We start from the raw sequence: 15,064 nt of genomic DNA, 5'->3' as shown, positions 1-15,064 counted from the left end.
CAGTTACTCCCTAAGAGGTTTAAACCTTATTAAGAGATTAATCACGTCTAGAAGTGGTGCAATCTAGAGAGGCTGTCGCGTTTCACAGTTCTCCCTCAATAGACCTTCGCCAGAAGGGAAGCCCACGTAGTATACTGGAAACAAATGGTCTTTGGAGGCAAATAAATTTGCCCTTGCTCCTATGTTCTTGGTCTCAATAAATGGCACTGTGATAAGGATCCTGTGTAAAATCCTTGGATTCTTCCTCTCCATTATTCCCTGATAAAATCAATCACCCAATCCTACCTCTCCATAAAAATCTTTTCCCATCACATACAAATTATGTTCTGGTAACCTCCCTCATCCCCCTCCAACTATCATCCTACTTTTTTTATTTCCGTTCACAGCCAGATTTCTATCTGTGTCAACTTTCTCAAATTTTATTCATTTTTCAGGCTCTACTAGTCTGGTTTCTCTTCTGACCACTTGGTTGAAGTTTCTCTGGTCAAGGTTACTAATGATTTCTTTATTGCCAGATCTCATGGATACTTTGTTCTTACCTTCCTCAATCCCTGGAATATGCAACACAGTTTACTCCTGTCTTGAAACTCTCTTGGGGCTCCTGGGTGGCTCAGTCAGTAAGCATCTGCCTTCAGTTCAGGTCATGATCCCAGGGTCCTGGGATAGAGCCCCACATCAGGATCCCTACTAAATGGGGTGTCTTGCTTCTTCCTCTCCCTCCCACTTGCTCTCTCTCAAATACATAAATAAAATATTAAAAAAAAAAAAAACGACGACGAAGAAGAAACTCTCTTCTCTTGGTTTCATTAACACTTAGCTCCTGGATTGTCTCCATTTTTCTGGTTGCTCCTTCTCAGTGTCCTTTGCTAGCCACTTTTGCTCCCTACCTAGGGTCTAAATGTTGAATTTCCTTCAGAGTTTAATCTTGGGCTCTCTGCATACTTCCTTTAGATGATCCAGTCTCCGTGGCTTTAATTACCATCTGAAAGGTGGCAACTGTCAAGTTCAAATCTCTAGCCCTGCCTCCTCTATGTTCAAGAATCGTACACAGAGGGGCGCCTGGGTGACTCAGTCGTTAAGCGTTTGCCCTCAGCTCAGGTCATGATCCCAGGGTCCTGCTCAGCAGGAAGTCTGCTTCTCCCTCCCCCCCTGCTTGTGTTCCCTCTCTCACTGTGTCTCTCTCTGTCAAATAAATAAAATCTTAAAAAAAAAAAGAATTTTATACAGAATGCCTATTTAATAGCTCCATTTGGATGTTTCTTAGACATCCCAAATCTAACATAACAAAAAGAACATTTTGGTTTTCCCATCACTCCAAACCTGATCTTCCCTCTCTAAGACGTACTCTCATCCACGTGGTTACCAAAGCCAGACCTCTGGGGATCATCTTGGATTCTTTGCCTTTACTACCCTCCTTCCCAAGTTTGGTAAGTCCTGTCACTTCTTCCAAAATATGTTTCAAATCTGTTTTCTGTTCTCTATCTCCGCTTTTACCACCCTATTCCAAACCACCATCATCTTTTGCCTGGGCTACAACAGGGGTATCCTCAGTTTTCCCTGTTTCCACCCAGGTCTCCCTGCTTAAAGCACTCCAGTGGTTTTCCGTGGCTTTCAGAGCCCCACTTGAGCAGGCCCCTCCTCTTTTTCCCATTCTGCTGCCTTCACCATTCTCTGGTCACATTGGTCTTAGGACATTGCCTACCATATGCCAAGTTCTTCCCCACCTTTTCTATCAGGAACCTCTTCCTACCCATTGTTGACATCTCAGCCTAAAGTCACCCTCTCAGAGGTGAGGGTATTTATTTCCTTCCTAGTACTTATAGCAAGGTTTCTTTTGTTTGTGGTTTGTCTCCTACACCAGAATGTAGATATCCTAGGAAGAAGGACTTTGTTTTTTTCTACGTGCCTGACAGGTAGTAGGCACTCATTAAATAAATCTTCTTTGAATTAGCAAGTAAACTAAGTTCAGTTTAAAACCCTGCAGGGGCTTCCCAGCACCTTTTAGAGTCCAAAATCTTTAACTTACCCTATCAAGATCCTTATGACTTCACTCCAACTCCATTATGAACCCTCCTCCCTCTCTCTAGTCAAGCTGGCCCTCACTGGCCCTGCCACTGGCCTTGGGCCTTGTGCTGGAAGTGCTCTCCTCCAACACTACCGCTCCTTGCATGACCACCAAAGAAGGCAGCTCCTCCCTTTAGCTAATTCCTCCACAGTCTTACAGTCTTTATTCAAAGTCACTTCCTCAAAACCAGATTGGAGTCCACTCTTACAGGCTCCCATGGTACCTCAGTCACCAGTTCTTTCAATTACTCCTGTACTTCTAGATCATGGGTCAACAAATTAAAGCTCCTTGGCCAAATTAGGCAACTCCCATTCATTTACATATCATCAGTAAATTAGGCAACTCCCATTCATTTACATATCATCAGTGTCAGATTTTGTGCTACAGTGGCAGCTCTGGCCCTCTGTGGTTTGATAACCCCTGTGCTAGGGCAGGAATATGTTCCCCAGTGTGTGTGGCACAAAACTCGGTAAGTTAACTCCCAGCCTCTGTTGCAGGGATTCTGATTCTGGTTACATATTTCAGTTGTTTCTGCTCCTCTTTTGTACTTATTCTGCAAGGAAATGTGGAAAGAACAGAGATAACTTGTATTCTTAAATTACTTATGTTAGTCATCATTAACAATAATGCTTTCTATACTCTGATATTGCAAGATCCTAAGAGGGGCGCCTGGGTAGCTCAGTTGGTTAAACGTCTGCCTTCTGCCCAAGTCATGATCCCAAGTCATGGTCCCAGGGTCCTGGGATCCAGCCCCGCATTAAGCTCCCTGCTCAGCGGGGAGTCGGTTTCTCCCTCTTCCCCAGCCTCTCCCCACCCCCACTCCCGCTTGTGCTCTCTCTCACTCACTCTCTCTCAAATAAATAAAATTCTTTAAAAAAAAAATAGGAAAGATCCTAAGATTGTTATTTCCTGGGGTGCCTGGGTGGCTCAGTCGTTAAGCGTCTGCCTTCGGCTCAGGTCATGATCCCGGGGTCCTGGGATCGAGCCCCGCATCGAGCTCCCTGCTCGGCAGGAGGCCTGCTTCTTCCTCTCCCACTCACCCTGCTTGTGTTCCCTCTCTCACTGTCTCTGTCTGTCAAATAAATAAAACTTTAAAAAAAAAAAAGTTATTTCCTATAAATGTGGCGTGCACATTAAAATGACGATAGGTAGAGTTAACATTTTCTGTTTTGTGTGTGTGTGTTTTATGTTTTAAGATTTTATTTTTAAGTAATCTCTACACCCAGCGTGGGGCTTGAACTTACAACCCTGAGATCAGTGCATGCTCTACTGACTGAGCCAGCCAGGCACCCCTCACTTTTTCTTTATTTTATCATCTTGATTTGGTTTGATTAGGATTTTTCTTAAAGATTTCTGAATTTAAAAGAACTTGTCTTAAGTGGATTCTGAATACTTCATTTATTAAACTTTCAGGTTTTTGAATTCCAAATTGGGTAGTCACTTGTGAACACTTTTGGAATAGTCCCAGGCTTTTGCTCATAAAATACAGAATGTCTTAGAGTTGAAACTCCACACCAGACTTATGGGGCTGTTCCCCATACCACTAGGCCCTTTCAAACCTAAGCCTTTGCTCATGTTGCTTTTTCCAGATTATTCTCTTAAGTCCTCTCAACTCAGGCATCACCTTTTCTGAGGCATTCTCTGACATCTCTCTCTCATATTGCTCCCGTAGTCCTGGTGTATAACTATAATACAACATTCATTGTGCTTTGTCATAACTTTATTTACAAGTTTTTTGATATAGATTGTGAATTCTACCAAGTAAAACATATTTTACTCATTTTTATATACCCAAGTCCCAGCACAGAGCTTAATCCTATATGTATACGTATATATAGAAGTAAATGTTAATTGAAGCTGGCAGTGAAGGGAATTAACAGACATCTTTTTTTGCTCTGGTCTCCTTTTAATTGCCTCCTACATCATCTTGTTCAAAAGGAGGGACTGCCGAGGGCCTCCCTGTGGCAGTGTGATCCCAGCTCCATTCCTCTCCCAGAGAATGTCATGGTAACGGCCAACCTCTCCCTTTGAGCCACATCTTGGACTGCAGCTGTGCTTCTGCCTGGAGAAGCCTCCCTTCGCTACCCCGTGCCCCTTCTAGACCTGTTTCACTAGCACATTTAACTTACGGTCTGAATGTGGGGAAAATTCAAGAGCATAAGTACTAAATAAAAAACCTGAACTGTGCTGGGCTCAGCTGAGATATCATACATTAATAATAATCATACGCTAATAAAGAGTATTTTTGTTGGGGAATAGTTGCGACTTGCCAACCTCAGCCTGCAGTGCTGCTGCGGAACCCTCCGCACATTTAGCTCCTGCGAGTTGCAGCAAGTCAGGCTTGCTTCTGGCACACCTCTTTTAACTGAAAGTCTTGGCAGTGAGCTAGACTGGAAGCATTCCCCCCACTAGAGCACAGCATGTACTCTATTGCTAACCTAGGCAATGGGAGAAAAGCTGCGTGTAGCACAGAGCACCAGCTGCCTCCCGGGACAGAAAAAAAGCTGTTGTTTTCATCAGGTAGGCTGTCTGTTTCTCTCTGTTAAGTAGACTGGAGGGCATCTGGTCTGCAGGAGCTGGCATTTAATGTGAAGATGTTGAGGCCTTGTAAGACTGAATTTGTGGGTCTGATAGCCTAATTAAAGCAAGCCATGTGTGGGGGCTGCTGTACCCAAATCTATTTTTAATGGCTTAGTTCAGGGCCGGGGCAGGGGGGGTGATGTCAGAATTCAAATTAGAGCACCAGATTTAATTAGTAGTTTTAGATCCTCACTTTCTACAGTACTGAAAGTATATTACCTTAAGGACACAAGTCTTGGGGGAAAAAAGAGCATCAATCTCACCGTAAGACTTGTATCACCACCCTGTGGGGTATGTCACTGTATCGTGTAGCAGCTCTCAAACATTTTAATCTTAGGACCCCCTTTATAAATGTAATTGAAGATTGCAAAGACGTTTATGTGAGTTGTATCTGTTGATGTTTGTGAGATTTTTATACTTTGATGTTTACCAAATAAGAAATTTAAATTGGGTATATTAATTCATTTTGAAATCATAATAAAACACCACCAAAAAAGTAATTATTTTGCAGTATACAGGTATGTTAAATTAACACATCATACACCTTAAACTTACAGTGTTTTATGTCTATTATATGTCAGTAAAGCTGGGGAAAAAATAATAAGCTCACTACATTTTAACATAAATAATACTTTTATAAAAAACAATTGTAATCTTCAAAAGTAGTGAGAAGCGTGACACTGTTCTACTTTTTTTCCCCAAATCTTTTTAAAGATTTTATTTATTTGAGAAAGAGAGTGTGTGCGCAGGAGTGTGAGGGGCGGGGGGCAGAGGGAGAGCAGACTCCACCCAATGCAGGGCTAATCCCACACCCTGCGATCACAACCTGAGCCGAAACCAAGAGTCGACGCGTAACTGACTGAGCCACCCAGGCGCCCCCCAAATCTTTTTAATCTTCATATCTGCTTCTGCATTCAGTGTTGTGATACTGCACATCATACTACCTCTGGAAAACTCCACTGTACACTCATGAGAGATGGGAAGAGGTGGTCCCCTGACCACACTTGGAGACCTACTGATATATTAGAAACAACTGTACAACTGTGACTTCGGAGTCAGACACACTTTAACTCAGACCTCAGCTCTTGCAGTTGGTATTTGTATCAACTTGAACAAGTAACTTTGTGAGTCTGTCATCTCCTTTGTTGAATGGAGAAAGTGCACTGTAACTCCTAGGACAGTGTAGGGGTTAACAGGTGTTCCTTCCTTAAGTGTCTGGAACTTGGTAGAAGTGTGATTACTATTGCTCTGGGCGCTTTTTTTTTTTTTTTTAATTGTTTAAAGGAAAGGCCTGTATTAGTTTTGCTTGGGTTTTGTGTGAGTGTTGTGGGTTGGTTTGTTTCTAATTCTCTTCCTGTGCCTGCTCTCTACATAGAATACGTAAAATTGTTCTGTGGTCCTTATTTTCATATCTCTCTCCCTCTACCAGAAGTCAGCTCCTTGATAACAAACAATCCTATTTATCCTCAAATCCCTAGGTCCAAGCAGAATGTATGTACACAGCAGGCATTCAGTAAAGCTTGAATGGCATCTGAAACCTCAGCCTGAAATTGAACATAAGACCATATCATTGCCTCTCCCTTTCCACCAGAACTCAGTACCTTCAGTTTTGTTTCTTGAGTTCAATCTTAAATTAATTGGTTGTGGTATAAGTTGATATCAGTAAGGTAATTTTCAGAAAAATTAGAGCCATAGCACTTAAGGCTCCTACTAGAGCTCAGACCATTTCAGGTAACTGTTAGCCAGCCTCCTCTTTTTTCCCATCCCACTGCCATCTTTCCCTGGGAAGGTGGCAACAATATGAAAAAGCAAGTAATTTATTTAACAGATATTTAGCTGTTCCTGTTTTGTGCAGAGCACCTAGAAGGATATGTTACTTGGTACAGAATCACGAAGTGCCTTCTGATGCTCTCGTGTTGTCATTTATATTTTCATGGTTTTTATTAGCCCTTCAATTAGATTTGGTCTCTAACATCCAGAAGCTTATGGTCTTAGTTGTGGAAAATGGGCACATACACGGTGGACCATAATTCAGGACAAGGTGAGGACTGATGCTGAGTTTATCAGCAGCCAGCTTCAGGATTCCAGAATCTAGAATCTTGATGTTACAATGTGTGTGATGTGTGCTGTTTTTTAAAGTCCTACGAGGCGTGGGGTGCCTGGGTAGGATAGTCATTTAAGCATCTGACTCTCGGTTTCGGCTTGGGCCCTGATCTCATGGTGGTGAGATCCAGCCCTGCGTTGGGCTCCGTGTTCAGTGCAGAGTCTGCTTGAGAGTCTCTCTCCCTCCCCCTCCCTTTATTACGTTTAAATAAATAAATGTAATAAATAAATTCTACAAGGCCCAGAAAACTCCCATGTTATGGTTCTGCCATTTCCAGGCTCTGGATGAGTCCGAAAGCGGGGAAGTAGAAGAAAAAGTTGGGACTGGTTGGTACAAAATTACAGAATGCTAAGGAAAATTAGGCCCACAATTCAAATTCACACTCAGTTAACATTTATTGAAACCGTAAACTAGGTTCTTTCCCCTGTGTCATGTAATAGTCTTAACTACTCTACAAGGTAGGTAGTGCTATTCCTGTTTTCCAGATGAAGAAGTTGATATCCAGACAAATTCAATAATTTGCTTAGCTTATATATTTGGTAGATGATGGGACCAGGTTTTGATCTTTTCTCTTAAGCCCAGCAATCTTTGCACTTAACTATGTTGGCTTTATTTTGTAGGCCATGGAAGTCACTTTCAATTTTTTTTTTTTGCTGGGGAGGTAAATGGTAAAAATAGAGTTATGGTAAAAATAATGTTTCTAAAGAGACCCCTTCTCCACCCAAATGCTCCCAACCAGTAGTCACACAAGTGGCTCAGGTTCATGAAGTGTCGTTTAATCTGTTGGAAAGAATTTACCTTTTGACTCTGTCAGCAGCCAGGCATTAAGTTCACACTTGTTTCCCAAATCTCTTATGAGCGAGTCATATAATCTCACTGCTACATATCCCTACCTCTGTAATCACTCCTACACTAATTTCTTTCCTCATTCACCCCTTCCTGCCCCCAAATGATAAATGAGATAAAATCCTTTGTTCTACAGTTGACCCTTGAACAACGCAGGGGTTAGGGGCACTGGCCTCCCCCGCAGTCAAAGATCTGCATATAACTTTTGACTCCCTGAAAACTTTACTAATTGCCTACTGTTGGCTGGGATAACATAACATGATAAACTAAATAGTCAATTAACACATTTTGGACGTTATATGTACTATAACCATATTCTTAAAATAAGCTAGAGAAAAGAAAATGTCAAGAAAATCACATGGAAGAGAAAATACATTTACAGTACTCTATGTATTTATCGAATAAAATCTGTGAGTGGACTCATGCAGCTCAAACTCCTGCTGTTGGAGAGTCAACTCTATATAAGAAGTCCAGTGTAATCAATCATCTTTTTAAAGGCACATGAGAGAGGAGTAACCATGGGAGGAGTGGAAAATGGATGCGATGGAGCCATCTGATTCTTACTGTCTCCTCCTTAGGTGGGAATGATTGAGGAGGCAGAACAGTGGCATGTGGCTAAAGGCTGTTTGTGGAAAGGTTTAAGGGCACTCTGTAAAGTCATGTGTCTCATTTTTTTTTTATTCCCATCTTCCTTCCTTCCCTAGTCATCTTTAGGCAGGCCGTGAGAAGCTGCAGCCATGTCTGATTTTGTGGAAAGCGAAGCCGAAGAGTCAGAGGAAGAGTACAATGATGAAGGCGAAGTGGTGCCCCGAGTCACCAAGAAATTTGTGGAGGAGGAGGATGACGGTGAGGAGGCCCCAGCCTCAAGCTTCTCCCCACTATTGCTAAGCTTTGGATAGTTGGATTCTTGCTGATGAAAGGCTCAGGCTGAGCACAGAAGTTATCACACATGAGGTACCAGCTTGAGAATTTTCAGTAATTTATAGAAAATACTTACTGAGCATCTGCTATATGCCAGGCGCTGTGCCTAGAACTAGAAATATAAAATAAAGACCCTGCTGTCGTGGAGTTTACATTACTGGGAGGGGACAGACAGTAAACCAACAAATAAATACATAGGTAATGTTTTCCTCTTGTAGAGACCTAGGAGTGTTGGTATTTATGTGCCCAGTTTCCTATTTCTCTGGCCAAAGTCAACCATTAGTGACCCTCAGCAGAGTAGAACCATGAAATAGCTTTAAAGACAAAGGTAAACGTAAGTTTTATCAAAAGAATTATGGATAAAAGAAGTAATATAGCCGCTGAATTTATAAACTAAGAGGAAAACAAAGATTATTGGTGGCTCTAAAGCCCCTAGTGTGATTTTGAAGAGCCCAAGTAATTAGGAAAATCATCTTGCCTAAAGACAGATGGTGAACATAGAAAGGAGATCGTCCTTTTCCAGATGCTGCTCCTCTAAGTCAGTGGCCATGTTTTACATCTTTAGATGAGGCTGAAAAGTTAACATGGCACTCATATCCTTAGCTTCAGAGCAGAGAGAGAATCACAGTAAAGCAGGTGGCCCTGCCCCACCTCAGCCCGTTACCCAAACTCCATGCCTCAAACATGCATGTTTTCCAGATGAGGAGGAGGAGGAGGAGAACCTAGATGATCAGGATGAGCAAGGCAATCTGAAAGGCTTTATCAATGATGATGACGATGAAGATGAAGGGGAGGAGGATGAGGGTAGTGACTCTGGTGATTCAGAAGATGATGTTGGCCACAAGAAGAGAAAACGCAGTGAGTAGTCTCTCCTCAGTCAAGCGAGGCTGGGGTGGAAGTTGCAGTGGAGAAGGGGACTCCCCGTCACCATGCGTAACACTTTGTTTTCTCCAGCATCTTTTGATGACCGCCTGGAGGATGATGATTTTGACCTCATTGAGGAGAATTTGGGTGTCAAAGTCAAAAGAGGAGTAAGTGTCATTCTTTGTCTCTGTCCCTGGGATGAAGGAAAAAGGCCTTGAAATTCAGTGATTTCTGGGGGATGAGGCACCTCCAGAACAGTGTGGGAAGCATCAGTGAAGAGAAAGTTGCTCTGTGCCCTTGTGCTGTGGCAACTAGATTTGCATCCCAGTTCTGGGTACCTATTAGAGAAAGGCTTGTCAGAGTTTCAAGGGTGGGCCTTGGTGCTGAAAGAGCATCACGTAATGTGTTCTTTGCCATCCCCTTGGTCAGCAGAACTTTGGTGGGGAAATGGGAATGAGATTAGAAAGCAAGCATCCTTATGCCAGTCCCCTCAGACCCTGATGAGACAGGTTTTCCCACCCCTAGCAAAAATACCGACGTGTCAAAAAAATGTCAGATGACGAAGATGACGACGAGGAGGAATATGGCAAAGAGGAACATGAAAAAGAGGCAATTGCAGAGGAGATCTTCCAGGATGGGGAAGGGGAAGAAGGGCAGGAAGCCGTGGAGGCCCCCATGGCTCCTCCAGAGGAGGAGGAGGAAGATGATGAAGAATCAGGTATGTGGCATCAGGCTGGGAAGCCTGGGTTTGGGTGGGTGTTGGGATTGCTTAGCCCCTACGAGCAGGGTGGGAAACCATTCTTCAGCTACAGGCCCCCAGCATTTGACAGAAAGAAGTTCATTTGCAGGAGCCTCCCTACTCTTCTCCTCACTGGCCACTCACATAGGAACTAAAGCCATTCAGTCCTGGGTCATGCCCTGCCTCTGAATACTAATCCCTTCCTTCCCTGCCCAGACATTGATGACTTCATTGTGGATGATGATGGACAGCCTCTGAAAAAACCTAAGTGGCGGAAAAAGCTTCCTGGATACACAGATGCGTGAGTGGGGTCTGGTACGGGGTGGTGATAAAGGCATCTGAGTAGACATAGTCAGGAAGGAGGATGTCAGAGGTTTCTGCCAAAAATGGGACGTCCCAGCTCTCAACGTTTTTGCTTCCCCACCTCAGATAACCTTTACTAGGCAGGAATGTCAGACTGCTCCAGAAGCCCTGAGAGCTCTCTGCATTATAGGGCCAGTGTGGGCTCAGGGTGGAGTCACATGTGTGTAGGCCTCCATCCAGCCTCCCTCTACACCTGCAGCTCCGTGTTTATTTATTTATATGTTGGCCTTCTAAGTATAATTTTGTTGCAGGAAAGCTTTTGCTCTAAGGGAAAACTGTAATGTCTTAGGAAAAGATGGATCTGCTGAGCAGAGTATGGACCTATCTGCCCTGTTGCTGTTTGATCCCTGACACTGGCACATACCAACCATGGGCTTTTTTTCTTCCAGAAATATCCCCCAACTAAGTCTTTATTCCACAGTAAATATGCTTTTTTCATTTACCTTTCTCTTAATCTTGTTTCCTTTGGGGCAAGTCAAGGACCTATGCATGGGCTGCATCTCTCTCCTCTCACCAGAACCTGGGCCAACTGCCTCTTGCTGTCACCCACAGGGCCCTGCAGGAAGCCCAGGAGATTTTTGGTGTGGACTTTGACTATGATGAGTTTGAGAAATACAATGAGTATGATGAAGAACTGGAGGAAGAGTATGAGTATGAAGATGATGAGGCTGAGGGTGAGATCCGAGTGCGCCCCAAGAAGACCACCAAGAAACGTGTGAGCCGCAGGAGCATCTTCGAGATGTATGAGCCCAGCGAGCTAGAAAGCAGCCACCTCACAGATCAAGACAATGAAATCCGAGCCACCGACCTGCCTGAGAGGTTCCAGGTAAGAAAGCTCCAGCTTCTGTAACTTCTGCCCATCTGTAATCACTGCCCTGAGCCTCCTTGCTCCAAGCGCTGTAGCAGAGGAACAGTCTAACAACAATCTGATATTGAATGGTATGTAGGAAGTTGGCTTTGAACCCCACCTGACCAGGGGGTGCAGGGAGTCCAGCTCTTAGAGAAGGCTCTTGTGCTGCTTATGGTTCTTGAAATGGCACTCTTTCTTTAGTAGATACATAAGGTATCTACTTCATGCCAGGACAACACTCTTCCAGGGTGCCGGAAATATGTGTCTGGGACACACGTTTCTCTCCTGAAGTGGTATGTGTTTCCCACAGGGGATACAGGATAAAGTCAGTCTCATTGTTGTCTTATCCCCCACAGCTCCGCTCCATCCCAGTTAAGGGGGCTGAAGATGATGAACTAGAAGAAGAAGCTGACTGGATCTACAGGAATGCCTTTGCCACACCAACCATTTCTCTGCAGGTATCCAAAAAAAGATCCTTCTGTTTGACATGAACTGGAAGCCACTTCATCAAGATGAAGACCTCCTCCTCCCATGCCCCAAACGTCTATGTGCCTAGTACAGGACAGTATGAGTGTGTGTATGTGTATGAGAGATTTTTCTGGATTTCATCTGACAAGGTTATCCTTTGACATGAAACAGTTTCACGCATGGTAAGACAAAACAAGTAACAGCATTGTTGCTGTTTCTTTTTTCTTCTGGCTCTAGGAAAGCTGTGATTATCTAGACCGAGGGCAGCCAACCAGCAGCTTCAGTCGAAAAGGGCCCAGCACAATTCAGAAGATTAAAGAAGCCCTGGGCTTCATGCGAAATCAACACTTTGAGGTAGCACCTCAAGCTCTCTAATGGCCCATTGGTTAGAAATTCAGCTGGGGGGGCGCACCTGGGTGGCTCAGTCAGTTGAGTGTCCAGCTCTTGATTTCGGCTCAGGTCCTGATCATGGGATCGAGCCCCACGTCAGGCTCTGCGCTGGGCATGGAACCTGCTTTAGATTGTCTCCATGTCCCTCTGCCCACCCTCACCCCCACCCCCCACTTGTGCGCATGCTCTCTCTCTCTCTCTCAAAAAAAATTCACCTGGGGGTGAGGGAAAAGGGAGCTACCTGTCAGGTGGGGAACCCCCTTCTGTTCTCAGATGTGGTCCGTTGGCTCAAGAGTGTGAGAACCAAAGGAGACGCTAGTGATCAGGAGAACGATGCTACCTATCTGCAGCATTGTTTTCCACTATGGGGGAGAGCACGTGCCCTTAAGGAGCCTGTGAGGGAGGTCAAGCTTCCGACTGTTGAATTTTCTGGTGCTATTTTACCCCTCTGGCAAAGGAGCTCCTTACAGATCTTTCCACTCTGGTTGACTGCAGTCTCCCTGCCATTCTAGGTGCCTTTTATTGCTTTCTACCGTAAGGAGTATGTGGAGCCTGAGTTGCACATCAATGACCTGTGGAGGGTGTGGCAGTGGGATGAAAAGGTAAGATGGATCCGTGCCCCGCTAAGAGGCTGAGGTGTGGATTGGGCACCACTACTACCGGAGCCCAAGCCTCCTATACATACCATGGCAGCCCAAACCTCCCCAGCCTGTCAAGCTCCCCGCCAGGGTCTCCTAGTAAGGAACAGAGCAGCCTCAGGTCTCCAAGGCCAAACACCAGCCCCTACTCCTGCCTTGTCTCCTCCTAGTGGACCCAACTGAGGATCCGCAAAGAGAACCTAACACGGCTATTTGAGAAGATGCAGGCTTATCAGTACGAGCAGATATCCGCTGACCCTGACAAACCCCTTGCTGATGGCATCCGGGCTCTGGATACCACCGACATGGAGAGGTGACGTGTGCAGGGTTTATTCCATTACAAGGAATAAACTCAGACCAAAGGCGGGCCCCCAGGGAGCAGCATAACCTACAAAATCCTCAGCACAGGGCCCGTCCCTTAGAAATCCAATTTGTTCCCACATCAAAAGTGATCTTTCTGGCAGGCAAAATCATCTTAGTTATCTATATTGATGTAAAATGTTTAAAGGATAAGACAGTCATGTTTGCCGATCTGAGAATTCCCTGCATGTAAAGTTACATGGGAAACCAAATTATAACCAGAAAGTGGCTTGATGAGTCTGCAATCAGTGTGGAGTGTGGGAGGGGAGCAGATGACTTCAGTGGCCAGTGTCACGAAGCTGGGGCGGGGGGGGGGGCGGGGGGCGGACTTCTCAAGGACTCTGAACTTTGCTAGAGATATGATTCTTCAACTTCATCTCCATTTCTAACAACCACCGACCACCATTTGACATATTTCTTCTCTAAGATACCTTGGTTGCAAGTAACTCATGGTCTAGTGGTGCTGTATAGCTCTAATAATTGAAGAATACAGGCACCCATCCCAGTTGGGATCTTGCCTCATGGGAATTGGACCTCTTGTAGCAGAAATGGGTTTATATTCTTACTCAGTGGTAATTGAGGTCTTCTGTTCCTTTCCTCCAGGCTTAAGGATGTGCAGTCAATGGATGAGCTGAAAGATGTCTACAACCATTTCTTGCTTTATTATGGTCGTGATATCCCCAAGATGCAAAATGCTGCCAAGGCCAGCCGCAAGAAGCTGAAGCGTGTACGGGAGGAGGGAGATGAGGAAGGCGAGTGCTGGAAAAGAAAACCCAGGAGGCTTGATGGCCACGCCGTCCCCTAGGATGACCTGGGCTGAGTGTCCTTTGGGGCTTCTCTCTTACATGTGTCAGATCCTCGGGAATGACTGGAAACTGGAGCACTAACTCATGATTTCTTCCCAGGTGAGGGTGAAGAGGCAGAAGATGAGGAGCAGAGGGGCCCAGAGCTCAAACAGGCCTCCCGCCGAGATATGTACACCATCTGCCAGAGCGCTGGGCTAGGTATAAGCTAGTTGCTTTGTGTCCTGGGTTTTGTAGCCATGAGCAAGGGGAGTTCCCTGGTAGTCACTGGTGGGCAGGAAGAGGACTTGACATCTGAGAGGCCAAACACCAGCCCCCCTGCACCCACACCCACCCCACAGTAATGACCAGGCCTTTCCCTAACTTCCTAAAGGAATGGGAAGCTCACATGATCAGAGAGATGGAGTCCATCCTATCTCTGAGATGTTCTTTTAGTAAACTATAATTTCCACCTTAGTTCTGAGCCCAGGAGTCACAGAAAATTCTTGTTTCTCCTGCCTCATAACAGCCTGTCAGGTGCTTAAAGGCAGTTTTACTATTCCTTGTAAACTTCCTGGTCCTGCTTTTTCATGACCTTTTTAAAGTCTAGTGCCCAGAATTGCTGCTCTGGATTCAGAGAGCAAAGAAATTTGTCAGCCCAGCTGTTGTCTTACCTTTCACCCTCTTGTTTGCTTCAGATGGTCTGGCCAAAAAGTTTGGGCTTACTCCGGAGCAATTTGGGGAAAACCTCCGGGACAGCTATCAGCGGCACGAGACAGAGCAGTTCCCTGCAGAGCCTTTGGAGCTGGCCAAGGATTACGTTTGCAGGTAGGCGTACAGCAAGTGGCTGGCAGGAGGAAGGGCCTGAGGGCCAGACACTGTCATCCTGCAGCTGCCCCATTTTCCCCACAGCCAGTTCCCTACGCCAGAAGCTGTGCTGGAAGGTGCCCGCTACATGGTAGCCCTGCAGATTGCCCGAGAGCCCCTTGTCCGACAGGTGCTGAGGCAGACCTTCCAGGAGAGAGCCAAGCTCAATATAACCCCCACCAAGAAAGGTAGAAAGGTGAGCTGGGTGAAGGGTTTTGATCCAAGAC

The 15,064-nt window shown here is 45.1% G+C and overlaps 1 protein-coding gene across 2 annotated transcripts in view; it reads left to right on the top strand.

The window, feature by feature from the left end:
• Positions 1-15,064, top strand: part of SUPT6H (SPT6 homolog, histone chaperone and transcription elongation factor) — a 32,225-nt gene that overhangs the window by 1,277 nt on the left and 15,884 nt on the right. For both annotated transcript variants that reach the window (XM_035027707.1, XM_035027708.1), the window contains exons 2-15: positions 8,300-8,441; positions 9,216-9,374; positions 9,471-9,547; positions 9,906-10,098; positions 10,336-10,420; positions 11,035-11,308; positions 11,689-11,790; positions 12,038-12,154; positions 12,703-12,792; positions 12,999-13,141; positions 13,792-13,940; positions 14,094-14,192; positions 14,669-14,798; positions 14,883-15,033. In XM_035027707.1, the coding sequence (XP_034883598.1) occupies positions 8,333-8,441; positions 9,216-9,374; positions 9,471-9,547; positions 9,906-10,098; positions 10,336-10,420; positions 11,035-11,308; positions 11,689-11,790; positions 12,038-12,154; positions 12,703-12,792; positions 12,999-13,141; positions 13,792-13,940; positions 14,094-14,192; positions 14,669-14,798; positions 14,883-15,033 (1,878 nt within the window). In that variant the 5' untranslated portion in view covers positions 8,300-8,332. The remainder of the gene's footprint in view (positions 1-8,299; positions 8,442-9,215; positions 9,375-9,470; positions 9,548-9,905; positions 10,099-10,335; positions 10,421-11,034; positions 11,309-11,688; positions 11,791-12,037; positions 12,155-12,702; positions 12,793-12,998; positions 13,142-13,791; positions 13,941-14,093; positions 14,193-14,668; positions 14,799-14,882; positions 15,034-15,064) is intronic.

This window comes from Mirounga leonina, unplaced genomic scaffold (assembly GCF_011800145.1).
Source record: "Mirounga leonina isolate KUSES-001 unplaced genomic scaffold, KU_Mleo_1.0 Mir_200, whole genome shotgun sequence".
In the NCBI taxonomy this organism is placed as follows: domain Eukaryota; kingdom Metazoa; phylum Chordata; class Mammalia; order Carnivora; family Phocidae; genus Mirounga; species Mirounga leonina.
This window is presented reverse-complemented; position numbering and strand designations above follow the sequence as displayed.